Source organism: Halichoerus grypus, chromosome 12, assembly GCF_964656455.1.
Source record: "Halichoerus grypus chromosome 12, mHalGry1.hap1.1, whole genome shotgun sequence".
Classification (NCBI taxonomy): domain Eukaryota; kingdom Metazoa; phylum Chordata; class Mammalia; order Carnivora; family Phocidae; genus Halichoerus; species Halichoerus grypus.
The window spans coordinates 63,832,351-63,856,073 of NC_135723.1; the positions used below are offsets into that span (position 1 = coordinate 63,832,351).

At 38.2% G+C, this 23,723-nt stretch overlaps 1 protein-coding gene across 3 annotated transcripts in view; it reads left to right on the forward strand.

Annotated features, from left to right (window-relative positions):
* BBS9 (Bardet-Biedl syndrome 9) overlaps window positions 1-23,723 on the forward strand; it is a 464,828-nt gene that overhangs the window by 345,013 nt on the left and 96,092 nt on the right. For all 3 annotated transcript variants that reach the window (XM_078059433.1, XM_078059432.1, XM_078059434.1), the window contains exon 20: window positions 19,042-19,224. In XM_078059433.1, the coding sequence (XP_077915559.1) occupies window positions 19,042-19,224 (183 nt within the window). The remainder of the gene's footprint in view (window positions 1-19,041; window positions 19,225-23,723) is intronic.

The following is a 23,723-nucleotide window of genomic DNA, read 5'->3' on the forward strand; positions in this document are numbered from 1 at the left end:
GATGTGGGGCTCGATCCCAGGACTCTGAGATCATGACCTGAGCTGAAGGGAGATGCTTAATGAATGAGCCACCCAGGCGCCCCAGAAGTTGCACTTGTTAATTAGTCGTAAGGCAGCCCAGTAGTACCCAGGACAGTCTTAAAAAAAAAAAAAAAAAGGTAAGTTAAATCAAAGTAGATTTCTCAGTAAGTCTCAAGCAGTCTGGATGAAAATATATATAAAATACTCCTACATTGCTAGACATGGGCCACAGATTTGACTTCTCTCTAGTCAGTACAAAATTGGAATCACATCCGTTTAAAAGATTCTTAATGTTTTAAAGAAACAGAGGACACTTCTTTTTCTTGTTTTAGTTTTTTGTGTGCTTGTTTATTTGTTGTTGTTTGGTTTTTCAGTATCGGATTGACTTCCCTAATACTGAGAGGAATTTTTCTTCTGGGTCTGTATAAGGTGGACGTGGTGGGATGTAGTGAATAATCAGCCTTGATGAGAGTGGGAAGATATGGTCAAATTAGTTGATACATTCAAGTCCAAAATTAAGTAGTTGATTAGGTGTGAATTTAAGAAGGCCAGTGGCTCACTTTTCCCAACTTGTTCATTTTTGCCAGTTCTTTGGTGCAGTAGAGATAGCCACTGGAAAAAAGATGAATTCATTCACTGATTGAATCCAGTGCCTTATGACTCATGAGTAATTGGGTGTAATTCTTATGACCACACAATGGTGGGTTGAAGCCTGATTTCCTAACTTTGGAAACTAATCTTTTTTTATGCTCTTTCAGGGGTTGGGGGGATGTGTAGGGGAACACCAAAGTGGTCTCTGTCCTCTCCAAAATTCAGGGATATAATTTTTAGCTCAAGACTCCCTGCCAAAGTTGAATCTGGGGCAGTTTTTCACTCAGTCTGAATCTTCTAGGCTAACTTGTTTTTCAGCTTACAATCAGGGGCAGTCTTGGAGCAGTTCACCTTACAAACAGGAGCCCATTCGTATTATTCAAATGGGCTGTACATGATCTCCTCATGGATATATGGGTCAGGGGCAGCCCCACAGAGAGCCCCTGGAAGTGAGGGAGCCAGCAGGCCAAGTATCTCCTCTGGGGCTGTATCAGTGTTCTCTGAGAAAAAGCTGTAAAGAAACAAAATTTCTTTAAATCAGATTCTGGTTTTAGTGCATTTAGAGAATTGCTGAACATGAAAGTGAGTCTGTTAACTATTATTCTTTAAAGTGAATAGATTTCTCCAATACTTTTTTATATATTCGGGGATCCTTGACTAACTTTTAATTGTGTAGATTTTTAAGGCATAGGTTTGTTCAGAATTGTGAGGTTTGGGGGACAAGGCTGAGATCCTACTCTTTTCCCTCACCCACCATAGAAGCCAACTTGTTATTGTTGTTGTTTTTATAGATGCTGAAAAAAATCTCAGTAACTTCTGTCTTTCTGCAGAAGTTGCCTGTTCAGAGGTGGCCCTGGTAACTGTTCAGATGAACCGTGGGATTGTCTGGGGAAGCCTTTTTCTTTCCCCTAATCTCTTTAGCTGCTTGAGATCAGAGCTGATATTCACTGGTGCTCTTACCGGCCAAGAAAACATGCTTCATTGTCTTAGCTAGTAATATCTTTTATTGAGAACAAGTTGAATTTGTGACTTGTTCACTGATGTCTTACCCTTTCTCCTCATCATGTGCATGTCCGAAGTCAACGACATGTTTTATTTTAGAAATTGAAATTCAATACCAGCGTTACAGAAAGCAAAAGTTCTTTCTATAAATTTTTTTGATATTGAAAATCCTTTGAACCCAACTATTGAATGTCCCCTCTACTCCTGTATAATCTGACAAATCTTTACTCTTAAAAAATATTCTTTGTTTAAGGACATATGCCAAAGATTCTTTGTAATCCATTGGTATCCTCATTTCTTAAACAGAAATTTGTTCCAGATGCTATTTTTTTTCCAGACAAGATACTGATATTATATTCTTTCCTTATAAATTAGTGGAATAGTAGGTCTCAGTTTGGAATATATTAAGAATATTTGGAGAAACAGCAAAACTGGGAATCAAACTGTTAAGTCGAAGGCCTTGTGTTTCTAACATACCGAGCAATCTTTTTTTTTTTAAGATTTTATTTACTCATTTGACAGAGAGAGAGAGAGAAAGAAAGAATGAACGAGAGCACAAGCAGGGGGAGTGGCAGGCAGAGGGAGAGGGAGAAGCAGGCTCCTCGCTGAGCAGGGAGCCCAGGAGGGGGCTCGATCCCAGGACCTCAGAATCATGACCTGAGCCGAAGGCAGATTTTTGCTGCTGAAGAAGTTGTCTGGGCCATTTCTTTTCCCCTTTCATCCATGACCATACTTTGGTCCCTGGTTTCCCAGTAGCTCTGGCCAGAGTGGCCAGTTGATATGTCTGGGGCCTTGTCCTTTATTAATTGTCTTTTTCTCAATCATTAGGGAACAGAAACCTTATGCCCAAACTGAGAAAGAGTTAGGTAGAGGCTCAGGGCTCTCCTTTCACTTGCCCCTCCTGTCCCTTTTAACATAACATCTCAACTTGATGTCCCAGTATCACAACTTAGTGATCACAGGGAAAATAATCATCAATGTCAGAGATGTGGTAGACTATAAGCTATACATGAAATCACCTATACAAATTAGAAAACGGTGATAGCGAAGAAAATTACTAAGTTTCTGAGAAAAGAGAAAGTCAAAATAAAGCCAGATTATGATCCCATTTTATGGAGACACTTACCACTACCAACTTCAAAATCTCTTTCTTCCGGCTAACCACACCTATGCTCTCATATCAGTTTCTTTTTATGCAACATTTATGTTTTCCCTTTCTTCTGCCAGAATGGATTTCTGACATCCTGGAACTCTTGTGGTGAGCAGTTCCCTAATAACGTGTATAATCTTTCCTAATACTATTTTTTAATCATCAAACCATAATTTTTCTAAGGACTGTTAAACCCTACTTTTCTAAGGTGTTCTTAGGAGAATTAAAATGATGGCTGCAGGGTAAAACTCTGGAGAGCTGAAACAAAGAACTGCTTCCTGAGGGTTCACAAGCTAAACTATAATCTTTCCCATCACTCATGCAGGCCACAAGTGCCAACATGGCATCTATCCCCAGATTTTAAATCTCTCCTCTGGGTAGTTGTTGTGATACCTGTTATTTTATCCAAATTCAGCTCGTTATCACATCTTTGGATATTAATACCAAGAGTTTAAACAAAAAGTGGCTGTGTGAATCAGTTCCTGGTGTGATGATAATCTTTTTCTTTTGTTATTCCCTGAGAATGGATTCAGATTTCTGGTAAATGGACTCTATTAGAGGATTCTCATTTAGCTGTGGCACCTGTTTGATTTAAGTAAACTAAAAAGAACTAGTTTGCAACCCATACCTCTCTCGTCAGATACAATCTTCCTCATACAATCTATTTCAGCTACTTAGAGGGAAGAAAAGAGAGGTTTTGGATTTAGAGGGACCTCTCATCCTATCAAATCCAAACTTGGACATTTCAAGAAAAGATCTCATTTTAATATATACCACATTTATTTGCTTGTGTTTGTAATTTTTTTTTTTTTGCTTTTTTCTCCCTTTTTTTTGTTGAGGCAAAAAAATTATTTTTTCTTTTGTTTTTCTACCTGTTTTGTTTTTGTTTTTATTTGTATGTTTTGTTTAAAAGGGGAAACTTTAAATGAGAATATTGATGCCAGGACTGAAACCATTGTGGATCCTTTTCCTTTTTATGTTATTCTAGTCTTTATTAGAAATGTACATAGATATTTACTATCTTTTGGCTAGTTTTGTAGCTCAAGATCATTTTGAAAATAGTTATTAAAAATTGCTTTTGTAATTGTGAAAAAGTCACTATCTCACAAATATTTACTAGGGTAAATCAATCTTACCCTTTATTAATAAGAAATATGCTTTATTACCTTCCCAAAATGGATTTTTTCATTGAAATCATAAGAAAGCAGAATTAAATTTTTAAAAATTAGTGAAAAATTAGCAGAAGTGAATTTTCTAGCTCCACGGAGCTAAGGTTCTGTAGCAACGGGGTGCAGTGGAGGAACACGGACTTTAGGACTAGACAGACTTGGGTTTGAATCTGGCTGTGTGTTTGTGGACAGTCAGTCTTTCAAACCTTTCAGAAAGGGCCTCAGTTTCATCATGACCAGAGTGAATCTAGCAACTCTGCTGCACAATTTTGTTATGAAGACCATATGAAAGAACTCATGCTTGGCCTACATTAGGTCCCACTGGGAAGTGCAGGGAAGGCTGAGGGGACCTTTATGAAAATGGCCCAACTGTCCATTGACTGATGAATGGATAAAGAAGATGGTGTTTGTATATTTTATATTATATACATATATATAATGTATGTATGTATGTGTGTGTGTGTATATATATATATACATATATATATATATATATACATATACATAATGAAATATTACTCAGCCATAAAAAGGAATGAAATCTTGCTGTTTGCAATGACATGGTTGGAGCTAGAGAGTATTATGCTAAGTGAATTAAGTCAGAGAAAGACAAATACCGTATGATTTCACCCATATGTCGAATTTAAGAAACAAATGAGCAAAGGGAGGAGAGAGAGAGAGACACAAACTAAGAAACAGACTCTTAACTATAGAGAACAAACTGATGGTTACCAGAGGGGAGGTGAGTGGCGGGGATGGGTTAAATAGGTGTTGGGGATTAAGGAGTATACTTGTGGTGATGAGCACCCAGTGTTGTATGGAATGTTGAATCACTGTATTGTACACCTGAAACTAATATTATACTGTATGTTAATTAACTGGAATTTAAATAAGAGCTTAAAAAAAGAAGAAAAGAAGAGAGAGTGCCCCACAAAGGACAGCTAAGGAATGCCCTGGGAACAGTTATTTTCTGGGAACTGGATGAAGACCCTGGCATTGGGAGGTATGATTCCAAACAAAATACCAAACAAAAATATATTTAATAGATTCTAAGATTTTTTGTTTCTGTTTTTTAGAGATGGGGAGGAGGGGAGGGGCAGAGGGAGAGAGAATCTTAAGCAGGCTCCATGCCCAGCTCAGAGCCCAATGTGGGGCTTGATCCCATAACCCTGAGATCATGACCTGAGCTGAAATCAGGAGTCAGATGCTTAACAGACTAAGCCACCCAGGTGGCTAATATGTTAGTTTTACCCAGCCCCTAATATGTTAATTTTAAGCCACATTGTTGATTTGATTACCTTTGAAGATAAAAGGTAAAATTAGCACATTAAATGAACAAAGAGATAAGACACATTATGATTTGAAAATCATTAGAATGGGTGTGTCTGGGGGCACCTAACAAGCAAAGTGCATTATGGAATTAAGGAAATGTGCTATTTGTTGGGCGTCACAACTGGTATGCTAGGCATTAGCTCTACTTCTGAGAGAAGCTTCAGATAGTAGTGTTAAGCCAAGATGCTAGTTTTCCAAGATATACCAGATGGAGTTTACTTCAGTTCAATTCAGATATTTGTTGATCCCTGCTATGTGTTAGGCCCTGTACTAGGTGGCGGGGACACAGCAGTAAATAAGACAAAACACAGTTCCTCCCTTCCCAGAGCTTAAAATGATCAAACAAGTAATTCTGAATGTGATGGATATAATGGAAGGGGACATACAGGTGCTTTGAAAGTGTAGGGTGTGGGAAGTATGCTACACATGTTGGTAAATAATGTATATAACCTGTGGGCTAAATCAATCCCATGAAGAGATGCTGAAGTTATTGAGACTGTAAACTAGAGATGAAAAGGCAAAGGGAGGGGTTGTTACTGTATGTAATAGTTTTTTGTTTTAATAAAAGGTTCGTTGGTTGGGTATTTAGCCAGAGAACAATAAATAATAATAACAGTAACAATGCTAAGCTCTATTGAGTGCTTACAATGTGCTAGGTGTTGTGACAAACACATTTATGTTGCATCTCATTTGAGCTCCACAGCAAATACCTCTCCTTTATGAAGGAGAAAGCTGAAATTTAAAGAGATTAATGGTGTCAAAAACTACAGGGAGTGGTGGGACAGGACCAGAGCCCAGATTCAGATTTAATCATTTGTCATGTGGGCGATTTCTGTTTCTCCATACTTGTTGTAGTTGTTTTATGTTTGAAAAGTTTGTGGTTATTGCAGGAGTTGCAAACTCAATGACTCCAGGGCCAGACAGGTAACAGAGATGTAGATGGAAGACAGTAGGAGTGATGTTCAGCACTGTGAGTGCTTTTCTGAACCAAAGGCATTCAAACATTCAAATGTGGATTTACTTAAAAGAGGGACCAACAGAAGAATCTGTAGGCCCTTCATCCCCAGGAAATCAGGTTGGTGGGGAAGACTTGTTTATAGATTTTTCATATGTTAACTCAACCCAATAGTCATTTGTATAATGCTTATCATTTAGCAGTGTGTGTGTGTGTGTATCTAAAGCTATAGTGTGGTGGGCTGGGAAATGCTTGGGCTTTGGAGGTTTTAGGCACACCTGGTTTGAATTTGGGCACTGGTGTGTGATTTTTTTTTTATTTAAAAGATTTTATTTATTTATTTGACAGAGAGAGACACAGCAAGAGAGGGAACACAAGCAGGGGGAGTGGGAGAGGTAGAAGCAGGCTTCCAGCTGAGCAGGGAGCCTGATGTGGGGCTTGATCCCAGGACCCTGGGATCATGACCTGAGTCGAAGGCTGACGCTTAATGATTGAGCCACCCAGGCACCCCTGCTGTGTGATTTTGAACAAGTTGCTTAACTTCTCTGAACCTTGATTTCTTCATAAGTCAAAAATAATAATTACCTAAAATGTTGTTGAAAGGTTTAGGAATAATATCCATTGACTTCTTAGGACTGTGCCTGGCCCATAGTGGACACATAGTAAGCAGAAGTTGTTGTTTTTATTAATATATTTGTTTTCCTTATTGTTCTTTCTAGGCAGCTCTTAAATTGCATTTATCCCTATCACTTAGCACTTAATTGACCTTGTACACTATCTTTGCCAATTTGGTCATGTCAAAATTCTTTTCAGTAAGTAATGATAGCCATCAAAAAGCTTGAGGTGGATGAGAATGAACTGTTTTCCTGTAACCATTCTCTTTGGCTTCGAAGTAAGTCTCATGTCAAATTTTGCCTTATACAAAGACATTTATTAAATAAACATTTATAAGCATGGAACAATTCATGCAGCCTGTACTGTAGTAGGTTGGGTGAAGCTCAAATCTATGTCTTGTAGGCACTAGAATACCACCTTTCTGGAAAGATTCACTTGAGGCAGGTAGGACAGTAATCTTTGGATCTACTTACCCTCATAGTGGGCATCAGCTAGAAATCTGCCCCAAAGGCAAAACACAGGATCTTTTAGGCTCAAGCCTTGGACCATATCCTCTCAGTGTCTTCCTGGATTCTTATCCCTCTTTTATGTAAAGAAAAGTATGAGCGGAAAAATATTCAACCAATTCACATATCTTAATACGGTTGATTTTGCCAGTGGATCTATTTCTAACACCATAATGCTGATTATCCAACCTCTGATCTCACTAATCAGAACCTATTTCTGAAATTCATTATGGTAATTAGAAAGTCTTTGGTATTGGTAGAGACACCAATAACTTAAGTGCTTGTGTAGTCACCTCTGACATGTGAGCTTTGCTTCTGATTATAGAAGGGTAGCTCCTTTGAGCACAAACTCAGACTCTAGGGCAGTGGTTCTCAACCACGGTGATTTTGCCCCTAAGGAGATATTTGGCAGTGTCCCAAGACATTTTTGGTTGCCACAACTCGGGGGGAGGGTGCTATTGACATCAAGTTTATAGAGTCCAGAGTGTTGCTAGACTTCTAACAGTGCCCAGGACAGGCCAGCACAACAAAACATTATTTGGCCCCAAATGTCATTAGTGACAAGGTTGAGAACCTGCTCTGGAGTGTAGTTTAAACTGACTCACCTGCTTACATCATATGACCTTTTCTATGATGATGTATTTTAAAGTTAAATTACAGGCTTTATAACATTCATCACATAAACTTAATGGTAAAGACTTGAATGAATTTACTAATTCATTGTAATGTAATACTTGTGGAAGGTATGAATTTAGAGCCTAGCTACTTAATACCTATGGTAGACCCAATAAATAGCATATAAAAGCTTTTTAAAAATGGTAGGCCTTGGTCTTGTCCACCTGGAATGTAGGGATGGATTTCCATTGCCCAAGTAGTGCTCCTATAAATTGCTGTCCTTTTTCTTTTTTTAAGATTTATTTATTTTAGAGAGAGAGCAATCACGAGAGCAGTGGGAGGGGTGGGGGGGGGAGAGAGAGAGAGAGAAAATCCTCATGCAGAATCCCCACTTAGTGCGGAACCTGATGCCTGGCTTGATCCGAGGACCCTGAGACATGACCTGAGCTGAAATCAAGAGCTGGACACTTAACTGATTGAGCCACCCAGGCGCCCCTATAAATTGCTATCTTAGTGGACACTCTTGCGCTACTGAGTTGTCAGGCTTTTTATTTTACTTCAGTATAGTAAACTTAACAGTAAATGCCTGTTATGGGACTAAGGCTATGGAAGGGGTACACCAAACAATAAAATAGTCTTTGGCCTGGAGGAGTTTACAGCACAGAAGAAATCACGTACAACATACCTTTAGCAAGGCCTCTTCCAGTTATAATGTCCCAACAACCTATGATTGTAGAAATACCAATAGTTTACCCTTGTTTCACTCCATATGAAACCAGGAGCTCCACTCGTTGACTTTCGTATTATTTCCATGTGGTCTGAGCCATATAGCCCTGCACATGTCTTGCCAAAGTACTACCAGAGAGTAGTGATGTAACTATTATGTATTTTATCTAAAAAAGCAAAAATAATAAAAACCCCTGGTGTTCAAGAGAAATGGACTCTGAAAAACTAGATGTTTTAAAAGGAGATGCATAGAAAGAGAAAACTCAGCAATTTCACTCTATTGTGAAAATGCCACATTTACCTCTTAAACTCTGTAACGAAGGAAATGCTCAACACCATGATCAACACTGTTGGAGTCTCCAGTTTTTCTTTTTGCTTTTTTGGGTGGATTATCAGCATGCCTTAATTGATCACATGTAATAATGTGTCTTAGCATTAGCAGCCTTAGCTAAAGGAATGCCCTTAGGATAACCAACCAAGTACCCATCTCTCCATCATTTGCCTTCATTGGAGATGGAACTCAAGGCTGTATGGGTGGCTACGTAATTACTGATATGTCTGCCTGTCGGAATGTGGTCTAAAATATTCTGAACTTAGGAACTATTCAGATCAGACCTCTTGAATGTTGTTTTTGGACAGTGATAACTGTGGCATTCTCCAGGGTTTGTAAAACGAGCTCTTACATTGCCAACCATAGATTCCAGCTTTAACTGCGATCTGTTCAATGAGTAACCGTGGTCCAGAGAACATTCATTCTTTTTTTACAGCTTGATTCCATTAATTATTATTTTTTAAATTGGGGTTTCACTTGGCTATAAGTAGGTAATTTTATGGAAAGAGGTAAAAATTTGGTCAGCGGGGGAGTGGAGGGTGGGAGGAAGGTAAAAATAGTAATCAGGTTTGAGATCCGTTGTATTTTTAGCATTATATTAGCCAAGAATTGGAGTTAGTTTCCTTTGAGCTGATTAAGTTACATGTCTATTTGATGAATAAACTTTGCAGAAATAGCAAAATTTGTCCCTGTGTCACTTGCAAATGATTTATTGTCTTATTTAATATTTTTATGTATCAGTGGTATATGTTTTAAAAGTCCCAGCCAAAGTCTATATTCCAGCACTGCCTACCTTTCATATTCTTCTGGGCAGAACATTAAAAAAGAAAAAAAAAAAAGGTTCTATAGTACATAGTATAAAGAAATTTCTCAGGAATAATTTGTTTTTCTAAAGCCAGTTTTAAATGAATTCTCAAGGCTTTTGGCAAGTGTAGATTGGTGTTAAGGAAAATTAGAATCCTAGACCAGTAGAACCATCATGACTTCTAAGAGTCAACGATCATACCTCGATGTTCCAAAGCATCAGGTGATTTGGCCAATTAGCAGGTCTCTTTTTATGAAGACAAATCATGTGTGACTGAAATTTTTTTTTTTTTTTACTAACAGGTACATTTTCCCTGTTGTTTTAATAGCTAGTCCCAAATGATAGCATGGTTAAAAATGTATTCTAATCCTGGGTTTGGTTTAGGAATTTCAGCTAAATGCTTGTTATAGGGGAATGCTAGGTTTTTACTTCATGAGAAGTGTAATAGAGTGTAATCTAGTCCCCTGTCCTATTTATACAAAATAACACAGTAGCAAAAGTAGCTAAGAATTAGATTCTTTCTATGCCTTCCAGTTAAAAACCTAGGGTTCTCTTTTATCTAGTAGTTAAAAGTTGAGCACACAGATAATGAAGCACTTCTTACATGCTTATCTGGCATTTGATTCATCATGCCTTTTCTCTTTTCATTTTGAACCTTATTTCACTGTTTCTGTTAAAAGAACAATTATTTTGGATCTTTTCAGCCAAAGTAAAAGTTTAGACATGGTAAATTTTTTCTTCTTCCTTATTGCAGAGGCTTTCCCATGTTGGAGTCTGCAGCAAACACTATCACAAATAACATTGTTTGTGGGAAGTATGCCCTTTTTCTTGCCTGCTTTCAGATCTCCCCTAGACTGAAAGTGTGTCTTTCTGACCAAAGGGCAGCCATGTGAACAAACAATTCACTTCAGCAGTCATTATAGCTGTCTGTAGCCTGGTGTTAGGCAGCTGTGGCTAAAGGTGAACTGAAGCAATTTTTTTTTTTTTTAAGTAGATGACAGATATATTGAGGTAGATCTGTTGTTTCCATGTGACATCACTTGGGTTCCATTCAGATTGGGAGCCTGACAATGCCTGATTGAGTATGTCTAGGATTTAAGAGGCAGTTTAGTTTTGCTGGAGTTTTAGGTGGACTCTGAGGTTCATTAATTCAGCCAGCATTTATGGGACACCCACTATTTACCGAGTATTAGAAAATGGAGGGCATGGTGGAGACTTAATGATTGCTCTTTTTACACTGGAAGTTTCTGGGCTGAGTATGAGTTTTGTTTTCCCTCTGCCTTTTCATAGTGTACTTTATAAACATCTTATTTAAATCACCAAATTCTCCAGCATTTTCAATAAGGTATTTAAAAAAAACCCAACATCTAGCTCCCTGATTAACAAGCCTCAGAGGATTTTTAGAGAACAAGTCATAGCAGGCAAAGTTGTATGTTTGTGTGTGTGTGTTTTAATAGAATTGCTGAAGGAATAAAAAAAGGAATCCAATACATGTAACCTTGCATGGTTTTTAGTATATATCTGATACATGGTCTCATGACATTTTACTTTGAAACTTGATTAAACTTGGCTACAGATGAGCACTGTTCCATTGAGTGACCACACAGAGAGGGCCAGGGAACATTGCAGAATGATCAGCTGTCCTGCATCACCTTAGGAGGTAGTAGTTAGTAGTGTGCCTCAAGTACTGGAGAAGGGTCTTCCTTTTTTCAATGTCACTGTTAACCTAACAGAAAAAGTAGAATTTGCCTGATGTTACTACACTGAAATGAGCCCTCAACTACAGAGTATTAAGAAATAGTAACCAGGAGCCAAACAAAATAGAAATGAATAGAAAGGATGTTAACTGATTGAATACTATTTTATAGATGAAAACTAAGTCTGAGGAAGGTAGAGAAGCCAAAATTGCACAGCTAGTAAGTAGTTGCATTACCAGTATTCATACATATCTAATTGACTCCAAAGTTATTTGATTATTACATCATTCAGAATGTCATTAAGCCCAAGTTACAATATGGTATAACCATTAACATACCAAAATTGTTGCTTAAATAAAGTTGCCTTTATTTGGGTTAATTTATCTACCTTACATGAATTATACTTTCACAGTACTTTTTACTTCTCTTATGATTTTTAACAACTTTTTGAGAAATAATTTATATATATACAGTTCACTCATTTGAAGTGTACAATTTAATATTTTTAGCATATTCACAGGGTTGTGCAACCATTAGGAGGCATTTTCCATTCCCTCCTGTCCACCACCCAGCAACCACCAGTCTACTTACAGTGTTTATCGCTTTGCCTGTTCTGGACATCTCATACATGTGCAGTCCTTCTGACTGGCTCCTTTAACTCAGCAGAATGTTTTTAAGGTTCATCCATGTAGTGGCACGTGTAAGTACTCCCATCTCTTTTTATGGCTGAATGGTATTCTATTATATAGATATGCCACATATAATTTATCTGTTCATCAGTTGATGGACAGACATTTGAGTTGTTTTTGCTTTTGGGCTATTGTAAATCATGCTGCTATAAACATTTGTGAACAAGTTTTTGAGTGGACGTATATTTTCATTTCTCTGGGGTATAAGCCTAGAATTGTAATTGCTGCCTCATATGGCAACTCAATGTTTACCTTTCTGAGGAACGGCCAGCCTGTTTCTAAAGTGACTGAGCCATATCACATTACCACTAGCAATATGTGAGGGTTCCAGTTTCTCCACATCCTTGCCAACGCTTGGTATTGTCCATCTTTTCACCTCTCTCATTTAATTCTCATAGGATTATAATTATAAAATAAATGAGGATTATTCTTACTGTTATTTTATAGATAAAAACTCCAAATCAGTAAACATTAAATGAGAAACACAGGAAGTGGCATGGATAATTCAAAGCAACATATCATCCAAAAATAATTTAAATGTTTTTGAATCTGGCACTTACAGCTATGTTGGATGTTGGTGATCATATTTCCCGCCCCTACATTTTAAAGGTGATGAACCTAGAGCCTAGAAAAGGGAAGTAAATTGCACAGTGACATAAAGTTGCTCCCTGGGGAAGGCAGTCCCGGCACAGCCTGCCGTATTCAGCCCTAGGGGATGTATAAACTCAACCACATCATATGACTCTCTTTTCTTCACTCATTCATCCATGCTGGCCTTTTATTAAAATAAACCTATCTTAATTCATATGGGGGTATTAGAATATCAGCAAAGAGGAAACCTGCCATTGGGAAGCTTCTGATAGAATTTGTTCCACATATGCCTATGATGAAATCGATGTGCAGGCAGAAAATCAATGCAGGTGATGTTACTTGGTGACATTTCTTGGGTCAGATTGCTTGGGTATAAATTCTGGCTCTGCTGCTGACTAACTGCTTTGACCCTTTCTGTATTTCTATCTCATTTTTTTAAAATATTTATTTATTTATTTTTAGAGCGAGAGAGTGCATGCAGAGGGAGGGCAAAGGGAGAGGGAGAATGAGAGAAGCAGACTCCCCACTGACTGCGGAGCCTGATGCGGGTCTCGATCTCAGGACCCTGAGATCATGACCTCAGCCAAAATCAAGAGTCAGATGCTCAAACAGCTGAGCCACCCAGGAGCCCCTCTGTCTCCTTATTTTTAAAATGGGGGCAGTAATAATTTCTACCTTATAGAATTGTTTTGAGAATAAAATGAGCTAATCTCTGTAAGGAGGCTCCTAGAAAGCCCCAGTTAATGATGACAATTATTATTACATAACATCAACTTGCTTAGACCACTGAAAAGATTGTAGTCTGTGATTTGTAGAAAATAAATAAATCATCCCTTTTTTAAAAGTAGCTTCACTAAAGGAGCAGGTGTAGTAAATAAATAGCTAATTTCTAAAGTCTTCATAATTTTGAGTTATATGGAACATTGTTTTAAGAGAAAAAAAAAACTTCCCATCCTTTACAAATGATGAACTAATTTCCTTATACCATAACTTTGGGCAGAAATAAGCCTGGAAGTTTCAACCTGAGTTGACCTCATGATAAAAGCCCCAACAATGGGGAAATTTAACTAAAGCACATATGCCTGTTACGGATGTAATGTATTAGTAGTGTTTTTCCTTAGTATCTTCATTTGATTATCAAGATAAAAACCTACTGGATTATTTTAAGGAACCTACTGTATATATTTGTGTACGACTGCAGAAGAAAAAGCACTCAGTGGGGAATCAGGAGACAGGAGTGGAATCCTGGCACTTCTCTGCTGTAGTTCCTGACCACGGGCACTAAGCTCATCTGAGCACTAAGCTTCTGTTTCCTCATCTGGAAATGGGGGCTGCAGGGATCAACAGTTCCTATCTCAGAGGGTAGTCATGAGGACCAAGTGATAATCTGGATATAACAGCACTAGCACAGTGCCTGGCCCACAGTCAGGGCTCAGTAAATGACAGCTAAACAGCAATGTAATAGGGTTCTGTGTGCCACACATGAGATTTGGAGGCAGCTTCGATGGTGAGTTTAGGTGAAGGAATTGGACATGTCTGTGTTCACACAGTATGATTCATGTCTGCTCTGCTTTGCTGCTCCTGCTTTCCTGTAACCAATTTTAGAGCCGATCTTGGCAGCTGCAAGTATTTGGGATTAATTTCACACTCACTTTATGGGTTGAGCATTTTCCTGCAAGCAGCTCCCTGGGCCTCTGCCTCATTACTTTGGCATCAACTGATATGGCAGTTGGACATAGATGTCCTTTGGGGTCTCCATTTTATTTGAAAACCTTCAATTCGAAAAAGCAAAACAAAGGCCATCAACACATTTGTGTTTGAAATCGTTAGCATGTATTGTTTCCTAAACCCCTCCCTTCCTGAGTTCTGTTGAACACCAGGGGACACACGTCTTGCACAGCCAATGATGAGCACTGAAAAGTCACCCTCCTTCAGATGTAAGCCCTAGCAGCTGGCTGGCCTCGTTTTGTAGTTCCAGGTGAGCAGTGAGATCCTCTAGGCCTTGGTGGGACAGATCTAAATCTTGACGGGTCTACGTTTTCCAGCCCTTTTTACTATGTTAATTCTGCTAAATTCATTTGGCTCTTATGGAGAACAAAGTAAACTTGGCTGTTATATGTAAAACCAAATTGAGAACATGGAGATCTGTTTAGTATTTCATGCTGGCCATTAGGTCAGGAAGATTTTCCTTGGGGGTAATTTACATAAGGAATTGTTTATCCCATTTCTTTCCAATTTCTGTGACCGTTTGGGGATAGCAGACTTTCCACAATGGCACAGAAATATAACCAGCAAGACCGAAACTTAGAGAAACGATGCTTCTCCCAGATTGATGTATTTTGGGCCTTGCTCAGGAAAGATCCTGTGGCTTGGGCTGCTGTCTCACTGAGAAGTCATTCTTCCACCACAGCTGTGTTTAGCAAGTTGGGTGGGTCTATGAACTGACATGCTGTTATACTTAGTAAGAATTTTCCCTTGATAGTGAGGAACGTGCGTAACAGCCTTACTTTAAGTCCCAGCAAATGCCCAAATGTTTACTATGATCGATAGCTGCTTTGAGTGCAGCCTCCATCAGGGAACACCCACACTCTCACAGTACTATAGTGTTATGTGCATGCCCTTCACCTTGACATTCTGCTGCCTCTACAATAGATGCCCAGATTACCTTTTTTTTTTTATCCCATCAAATGCTGTTCTCAAACTGGAATATTTGCTCCTTCCTGAACAAGCAGCCTCTACTTTTCTGCTTTAATGCATTTGTTCAAGTTGTTTCCTGCACTTTTAAAGCGCCCTTACCCAACATCTATTCTTGAGGATGAATTTCAGGTACCTCTCGCAGTGGCACGCTGGTAAATATTTAACAACTCGTTCTCTGGGAAGGAGAGGTGTTGGGAGGATTTGTTGATGTTCATGTTGTAAATACTTCTGCCGTGGCTGATTTCAGTCTACCAATGTGAGGTCACTGAATGCGAAGTTGGGAAGAAATGGGCAATAACCCACCATTGCAGTGTTTCCAGCATACAGATACAATAAGCATAAATAACCGCAAGGGCCTAGACAATAGTAAACAAATTAGGAAGTAACGAGTTTTGAGTATTTATTACCTTTGTTTTGTTGTAACTTATTTAATTTTAAGTTTATGTAGCTTAATTTTTAGTAATGGCCGAGTTTAACAGCTGGTATACAAAACTGAAAATCCATCCTTTCTCTGGAGCCTGTAGGAGCTGGACAAGTTGGTTCCAGCACACCACTGCTTCTTCCTCTACCTTTTCTTTCCTAAAGTGCTCCAGAATCAGTAAGTCCTTTCTCTGAACCTAGAAGGTGCTTCAGGTTGCATGCAGGCTTTGAAGTGAGAGACTCTAAGTTTGAATCCTGCTCTCTCACTTCCTAGGTGATGGTCAGGCTGAGTGCTTAATTTGCAGTTCCCAGTGCAAAATGAAAATGCAGGGCCCTTGTTAAAAGGCCGGAAGAAAGTGCTGTTAAAATAACTACTAAAATACAAAGCTTTTTTCTTTCTTCAGTGGTCTCTCTTTCACACCTTCTGATGGTGTTTTTATTTTCTATTTAATGCCATTCCAAGTAAGGAGAAATTTAAATTTGAAATTGTTACCATGAATTTTAACCATTAATCTTATATTGTGCAAGCCAGTTTTAAATGCAAATATAAGAACATTTAATGCTATGAGTTAATGAGCATTATCTCCTCTTCTCATGTGCATGTCTATCATCCCTTCATTGATTTCACTTATAAAACACAAGTTCAAAAATAAAATTATTTAAAATTTCAAGACAGAGGGGCTCCTGGGTGGCTCAGTTGGTTAAGCGTCCGACTCTTGATTTCAGCTCAGGTTTTGATCTCAGGGTCACGAGATCATGCCCACATTGGGCTCTGCATAGGGTGTCAAGCCTGCTTAAATTCTCTCTCTCTCTCCCTCTGCCCCTCCCCCTGCTCACGCTCTCTCTCTAAGAAAAAAAAGAAGAATTTCAAGACAGAGACAGCAGGGCATTAAACCAAGCACAGAGCCCTTCTAAGCATGGGCGTTGCATCCCTGTGAACAGTAAGGACAAATTCCTTACATCTGCTGAGCCTTAGAGGCCTCATCTGTAAAATAGAGATCATTCCAAGTGGGTGGAGGTGTGGGGATTGAAGGCACTGATACCTGTATGGCACAGCAGAATGTTTGGCATGTAGTCTGTGCTCACTTAATCACAGGGATTATTATTAACCTAACAATTATATTAATGTCATTCTCCTTTATCATTCATAGGGTCTTCCCTACAATGTCAACATTTGCCTCTGAAGTTTTTTCCTTTCTCCATTATAAACTCTCTGAAGGTAGAGATTAGATCTGTCGCCATTGAATTCCCTAGAGTGCTTCCTGCAAATTCTTGCATATACCTGCCACTTAGGAGGTGTTTATGACCTTGATCTTTGTGTGATTTGGGATTATCAACAATAAAGCATCTGTGTCATTATATGATGGTCCTCACAATGAGGCTTAATTGGTAACACTCACAGGAAGAAAAAAATACAAACACAGACTTTAATAGGAGTTAGTTGTAATCATGGTGAGGGTGGGGGAAGAAGCAGATGATTCCAGGTGTTTTGGTTTAAGGAAAGTGGCTCTGTCTCTTAGAGGGGACTTCTTGAAGGAATAGGGAAGGGATGAGTTCCAAGCCTCATTTGAGTAAAAGAGGCCTCAGGGATATTAACTCTGGCCGATAGTAATCTGTCCCTTTGCTAACTTCTTTTACACTTATTTTCTGTTCTGCACAATTAGGACATTATTTCAGTAATGTTTCTTTCCACTAATTGGTTGTGTATGTATGTTTCCTGTCCAACAAATTATAAGATCCTTATGGACTATAAGATATCATGTACTTTTCTGAACACCTATGGAAAGGAAGTAGCACAGTATTAGGTACATAGTAAACAATGCACTTTTTTGTAATGCTGACCTTGGTCCAAACTCCCAGGGCTCCCTGGAGAACTGAATGTGAATTGTGATTGTCTTTTCTATCTCCTGCAACCCCTCAACCAAATGGCAAAGAATCTTGGTCTGCCCAGCATTGTCAGGCAAGGACCTTCAATCGCTTTGTCTTTTCCCAACCTGTATCTCTTTTCCAGCATCTCCCAGATATTCTGAGGACTGTCCCCCTACAGCCCCTGTTGCTACATGGAATTTGGGAGACCACACAGCTGTAAACTCTTACTTGTTCGAATGATGATTTTTTAACAAGCCCTTTGGGCCAGGGTCAATAAGCCATGAAATATCACCAAATGGTTCATGTGCACTAGAGTTCTGAAAGTCATCTAAGCTCTAGTTCCTCAAACTGGCAGGGACTGATAGAAAGGAGCTCACATTGCCCTGGCTTTTACTATTCCTGTTCTGGGGGCTGTCAGACGCCTTGACCCTCTGGGCCAGTCAGTTCATTACTTTTAATGAGCACAAAATTCACCAAGACATTAAAATAAAACACCAATGGGCAGTCTTGGATGTTCCATCCAATTGTTGCTTTAGTTCTTTTTTCCACAGGATTATTCAAGAGGATAAAAAAAAAAAAAGCCAATTCTACTCCTGCCAATTTTATCCTAAGTAGATTTGGCATTGTAAAGCTAACACACCCTGAGCATTTTTTTTTCTTTCAGGTCCCTGTGGGCTAGTGCCTGACATTTGTGTTAAAAATGACATTACTCAATTGGTCAAATGTTTGAACATTATCTACCTTTTGGTTATAATAAAGAAATACTGGATATCCCAGCATCATGTAACATGTAAAGAATAATAATCAGAGGCAGACAGTTATTTTCTGAAAAGTGTGTAATGAAGTCATTATTTTAAATTATGTGGCAAATGCGGTTATTTTGATATTTTTTAATCAGTCTCTGTGGCTAGTAATAAAGACTATTGTAACCGTATTCGAGGTTACTTATATTATCATATATTGTAGAAGGTCAATTGATGGTGAAGCAGACACCGAACAATGTCCCCATTAAGCTGATTTCATGGATATTTTCATCTCCTGGCCATATGGGTTTGGAATTACCTTAGGGATTTTTTTTTTTTTTAAAGAAGGAAGTGAACAGATGAATGATAACTATTTTATTACTCAACATAGCTTGTGTTTGTGGGAGACAAAGTTCATCAATTTGTTTTAAAGAAAAACAAGAGTGTGCCAAATGTAATTTGTTGAGGGCTCAAGAATTGTGAAATTATCCCTAACTGAAGTTTGTCATTTCTGCAGGTAATCGCTCTAGCAGATGCAGTAGAGGAAAACCAAGACAATCTGTTCCAGTCATTCACCAAGCTGAGAAGTGCCACCCAGCTGGTGATTCTGCTGATTGGGCTGTGGCAGAAGCTTAGTCCTGACCAGGTTGCTATTCTGGAAGCAGCATTTCTGCCACTGCAGCAGGACACTCAAGAATTGGTAAGGACCCACAAGCCTGCAGTGGTAACAGCCATCATTATTGAAAAGAGTGTGGTTTGGGGAAGATCTCACATGGCTATCATGTTTTCTAAGGTATCAGATGGAGGCTTTTTTTTTTTTTTTTTAACCGAGATCCTGTTTTTCTTTTCTTTAAACCATAATAAAAATGTCAAATAAAGGCCTTTTTTTCTAGAGCTATTTTAAAAATAGGTATATAGTCCATTTTTATGTGGTATTCAGTCTATTTTTTATGTGCTCTTCAATCACTTAGAAGCCAGGGAAATAGTCATTTGACTGCCTGAGTGATGGCAGTAAACCTTCAGATTAGCTAATCCTTTCCTTTTCCACCAGAGAAAACAGTTCAGCCATTTTAATTTGCTCAATGTTCTTAAATTTAAGTGTTACTTCAAGGGTTAGGGAGAGCTGAGATAGCCTTGTTAAATGACAGGAATATTTTGTTACATTTATATAGTTCTTTGTATATAGTGTATAAACTCCTTTACTCTTGACCCTTTGAGTAGGCAGTTGAGAACCAAACAGGGGAAAATGAGGGTTCATATTTGGAGTTTTTGGTGAAAGATTATATGAGTAAAAACATCTTAGAGCCCTTGAATTTTAGAGCTTTATATGACTACCAGGTGTCATTTTTGGGGAACTTTTTGCATGCTTTTATATACAAAGAAATAATATACTTCTTGGAAATTAGAGACCCCTGGACTTATTTTCTGTATTGGAGGAAACCATTTCAAGAAAAAAGTCATTTCAAATCCATTTTTAAGCACAACTATGAGAACATAGGACTAAAAATAATAGTACTAAAACTAACATTTTTGAGTGCTTACTAGGTAGGCACTAGGTGGTATTTTAAGTGTTTCACAAGGATTATCTCATTTAATCTTAAACATGGCCAAAGGTAAGGTAGTTAAGGTACTGTTTTCATCCCCATTTTATATATGAAAAAATTTAGGCTTTGAGAGTTAAGTACCTTTTGGAAACTAGTGGGTGGTAGAGCCAGGATTTGGGCCCAGGTCTGGCTGCTTTCAAAGCATATATTTTTAACCAATACACTGTATTTTAGCAAACAAAGTCATGAACAAGATTTTGAAAATCACAGGCTTTGTCAGTTGAATGTAATTTTCTAAGGATTGTCAGATGAAAAAAAAATCAAACTATATTTTATGTCCTAAACAAAATACTAATAAATAAATTGCAAAAAAAATTTAGAGTACACCTTTTTCTTAGATTGAGAAAATAAAATTACTGCTAAAATTGATTTTTGAGACGCTAGGAATAGGGACATTGTAGTAATAGAAAACAATACAATTAGGAGTATATTAGCAAGAATGATAACTATGAACTCAGATTTAGCAGTCAGAAAGACGTGGGTGGCCTCAGTTCCTGGTTCCACCACTTGATGCTAAAATCCTTCTGATCAGGTTTTCTAGCTGTTCTAAATCTCTACTTCTTTAGCTTAAGCTGGAAGCAATAATAGGACCTATGCAATATTGAATAAGAATTAAATGAGATAATGGAATAGAGTGGAATTATATCTTACTCATTTTTATTTTCTCAGCATCTGGCACAATGCCTGACCATAGCACAGTCAATATTTGTTGGGTGAATGACTGGAGAGAAGGGTGAAAGCTAATAAGAGCTGACTTGGCAGAACAGAGGTAGTAGATATAATCTGGAGCATGAAGGATCAGGGCAGGGCCAGCTGTATAACTTACAGGGCCCAGTGCAAAATGAAAATGTAGATCCCCTGTTCAAAAAAGTAGAGAAAAGTGCTAAAGTGTTGTTAAAACAGATACTAAAACAAAGCTTTTTACTTTCTGCCATCTCTCTCTCATCATGGTGCTTTATTTGCTATTTTATGTTGTTCTTAATGAAGAAAAATTAAAAATTTAAGTTGTTAGCATGAATTTTACCCTCAATCTGTAGAGTGTGCAATGCCAGTTTTAATACAAATATAAGAGCATTGACCCTATATGCAGAATCACCAAAATTATGTAATTTGTATTTTGTAGCTCATACATGCATATGTATTTTGTTCTTAAAGAACTTGTGAATCACTGCACAAAATTAACTGTTTTTATTTCACTTCTTGATATGCACACATCTACCAACACTTTCCACCTTCAGCTTACTGATGAGTAAGGAAGGAGAGAAAGGACAAGGAGCTCTGTGTTACTCTATTTCCCCTTCTTTCTGTTACCATTTTCAGTGTAATAGTTGGATAATACAGGGAAGTAACAGGAGTGTAATGGACTGCCTTGGTCATTCCTGTTTCTTTCTTCATTCAAAACAAGTTTTGGTGCAAATGAAAAGCCTTGAAGGGCTGTCAGTGCCTCACTGAATCAGTCTAGATGTAACGTGCCCTCCTTGTACTTGCTTTGAGTCTCCCTGACTCCCACTCATTCAGGGGCCGTGGAATTCTGAGCTTATGGGGCAGAAAGGGAGAAGGCCACGCATGTCGGGCATGTCTTCCCTTCTCACACACACTTCACTGTCCCATCGGACTTCATTTACAAAACACAAGTTCAAAGAATTTCAAGATGGCAACGGCAAAGCATTAAATCAAGTGTGGGGCCCTTCTGAACGTGGGGCCCTGTGCGACCGCACAGCTCACATGCTCCTGAAGCGTGGTTAGACCCAGAGGAAGAATTTCCTTGAAATAAAGGTTCTCAAATGTAGGGATTGAGTCCCCAGAGAGATTGTGGTATTTCCGAATCTAGAGATCTTTAAAAACAGCCTCATTCTGCTGGGAGTATGTAGTATGTTCATCCCTGTAGGCAGGTGAATGGACGAGGCATCTTTTCAAAGCTTCTTTCTGCCCTACCACCCGGTTCTCTGCTGTCATACCTCCCAAAGCAGGGTGGGGAAAATTCTTTCAACTTTCTTCTGAATGTGGTGAGATTAGAAGGTGTGTATACTCGTTATGTCCATCGAAGTCATTAATGAGACATTTGATAAAAACATAACTTGGAGAAGAATGAATCAAGAAAGACATTTTAATACTGCTTGTTATGCTCTTCATCTTTAATTAGGTTGTGGTATTCACTTTGGACTTATACTGTTGAGACAGCTTATATATCTGGGGAAAAAAGGAATCTTTTTTCATTCTTTAAGACGTACGCATGCAGTATGTGGTTTTGACATGCTAGTTCACAATCCCCCACATTATGCCTTTAGACCTCACAAATAAATGTTATGTGATGGGTATCCCACTGAGATGTGAAAATGAAATATGCAAACCTGAAATAACTTGGAGGGAGGGTGAGGCGGGGAAGAAAGGAGTCTCTGACCAGAATGTTGAAAATATATCCCATATTGAAGTTATTATGATACCACAAAAATCTGAATGTAATTTAAATGGTTTGGTTGAAAGTGGATGGCAGAGTACATGTGTGAGGGGGAGAACTTCAGACATGTGGACAACATTTTCAGAAGAGACTCTCAGTTCAAGGTCAGATGTCCCCGCAAGTATTGAAAAGTGGAAGAAAGTACTCAGAAGAGGTTTTATTTATGTTTCAAATAGCACTGCCTAATGGTTTGTTGTATTGTTATTGAGATAGCATGTGTCACAAAGGCAGGCAAAATGCCCTAGTTCCCTCTGGAATATTTTCTTACTGACATCGGATTCACAAAGCAAAAATATTTATAATTTATTATTACTAATGAAAAGGAACGTTCTTCACACTATATTATCAGTAGTTTTTAAAAAAAAAAATACCATCTCATTTGGAACAGAATTCATCATTGTTTTCTTTGATCTGTTTCTTTAGTGTTGCTTTTCTGTTTTTGCCACTTCTCATAACTGTTTTGGGGCAAATAAACACTGGTATTGTGGAATATTACACGTGACTTTTCCAAGGTGCTGAAAGTTATATATGCCAAATGTGTTTTTTTTAGGGATACTTCCCTTCACTTTAAGAAAGACATTAAGTGTTTTCTTTGTCATCTCCAAAAAGAGCTCTTAAACTCAGTTCCATCAGTGGATTTGATAATAAATATGATATTGTCCCTGCCATCTTCCTGTCATGATAGAGAAGTTTTGCCCCAAGTAGTGTATTCTCTCAGAGTACCTGATGCGTCAATTCTAAAATGAATTGTTTTCTTACTTTCAGGTTAGGGGCTGAGGAGATTTCAGAGTATTCGCAATGCAGAATTTAAACATGTATCTGCTGACCCTTTATCTGTTTGAAGCTCTATGGAAAATATTATCTCTACTTAGGTCAGTGAGGGCTGGGTTACTGGTTTGAGTCTGAGAGAGTGTTTAATTGTGATAGTACATATATCTCCCTTTCATGATGTTGTATAAAAGCCAAAAGCTGCAAAACTATACATACCTCAGGATTGACTTGAAGTCTTATCCAGTCATTTATGCATTCAATGAATATTTATTAAGCATCTGCTGTGTTTCAGGCAGTGTTGTAGGCTTTCAGCATATTTCAATAAACAAAACAGAGTTGGATCCCATCCTTTTGGATTTACATCAA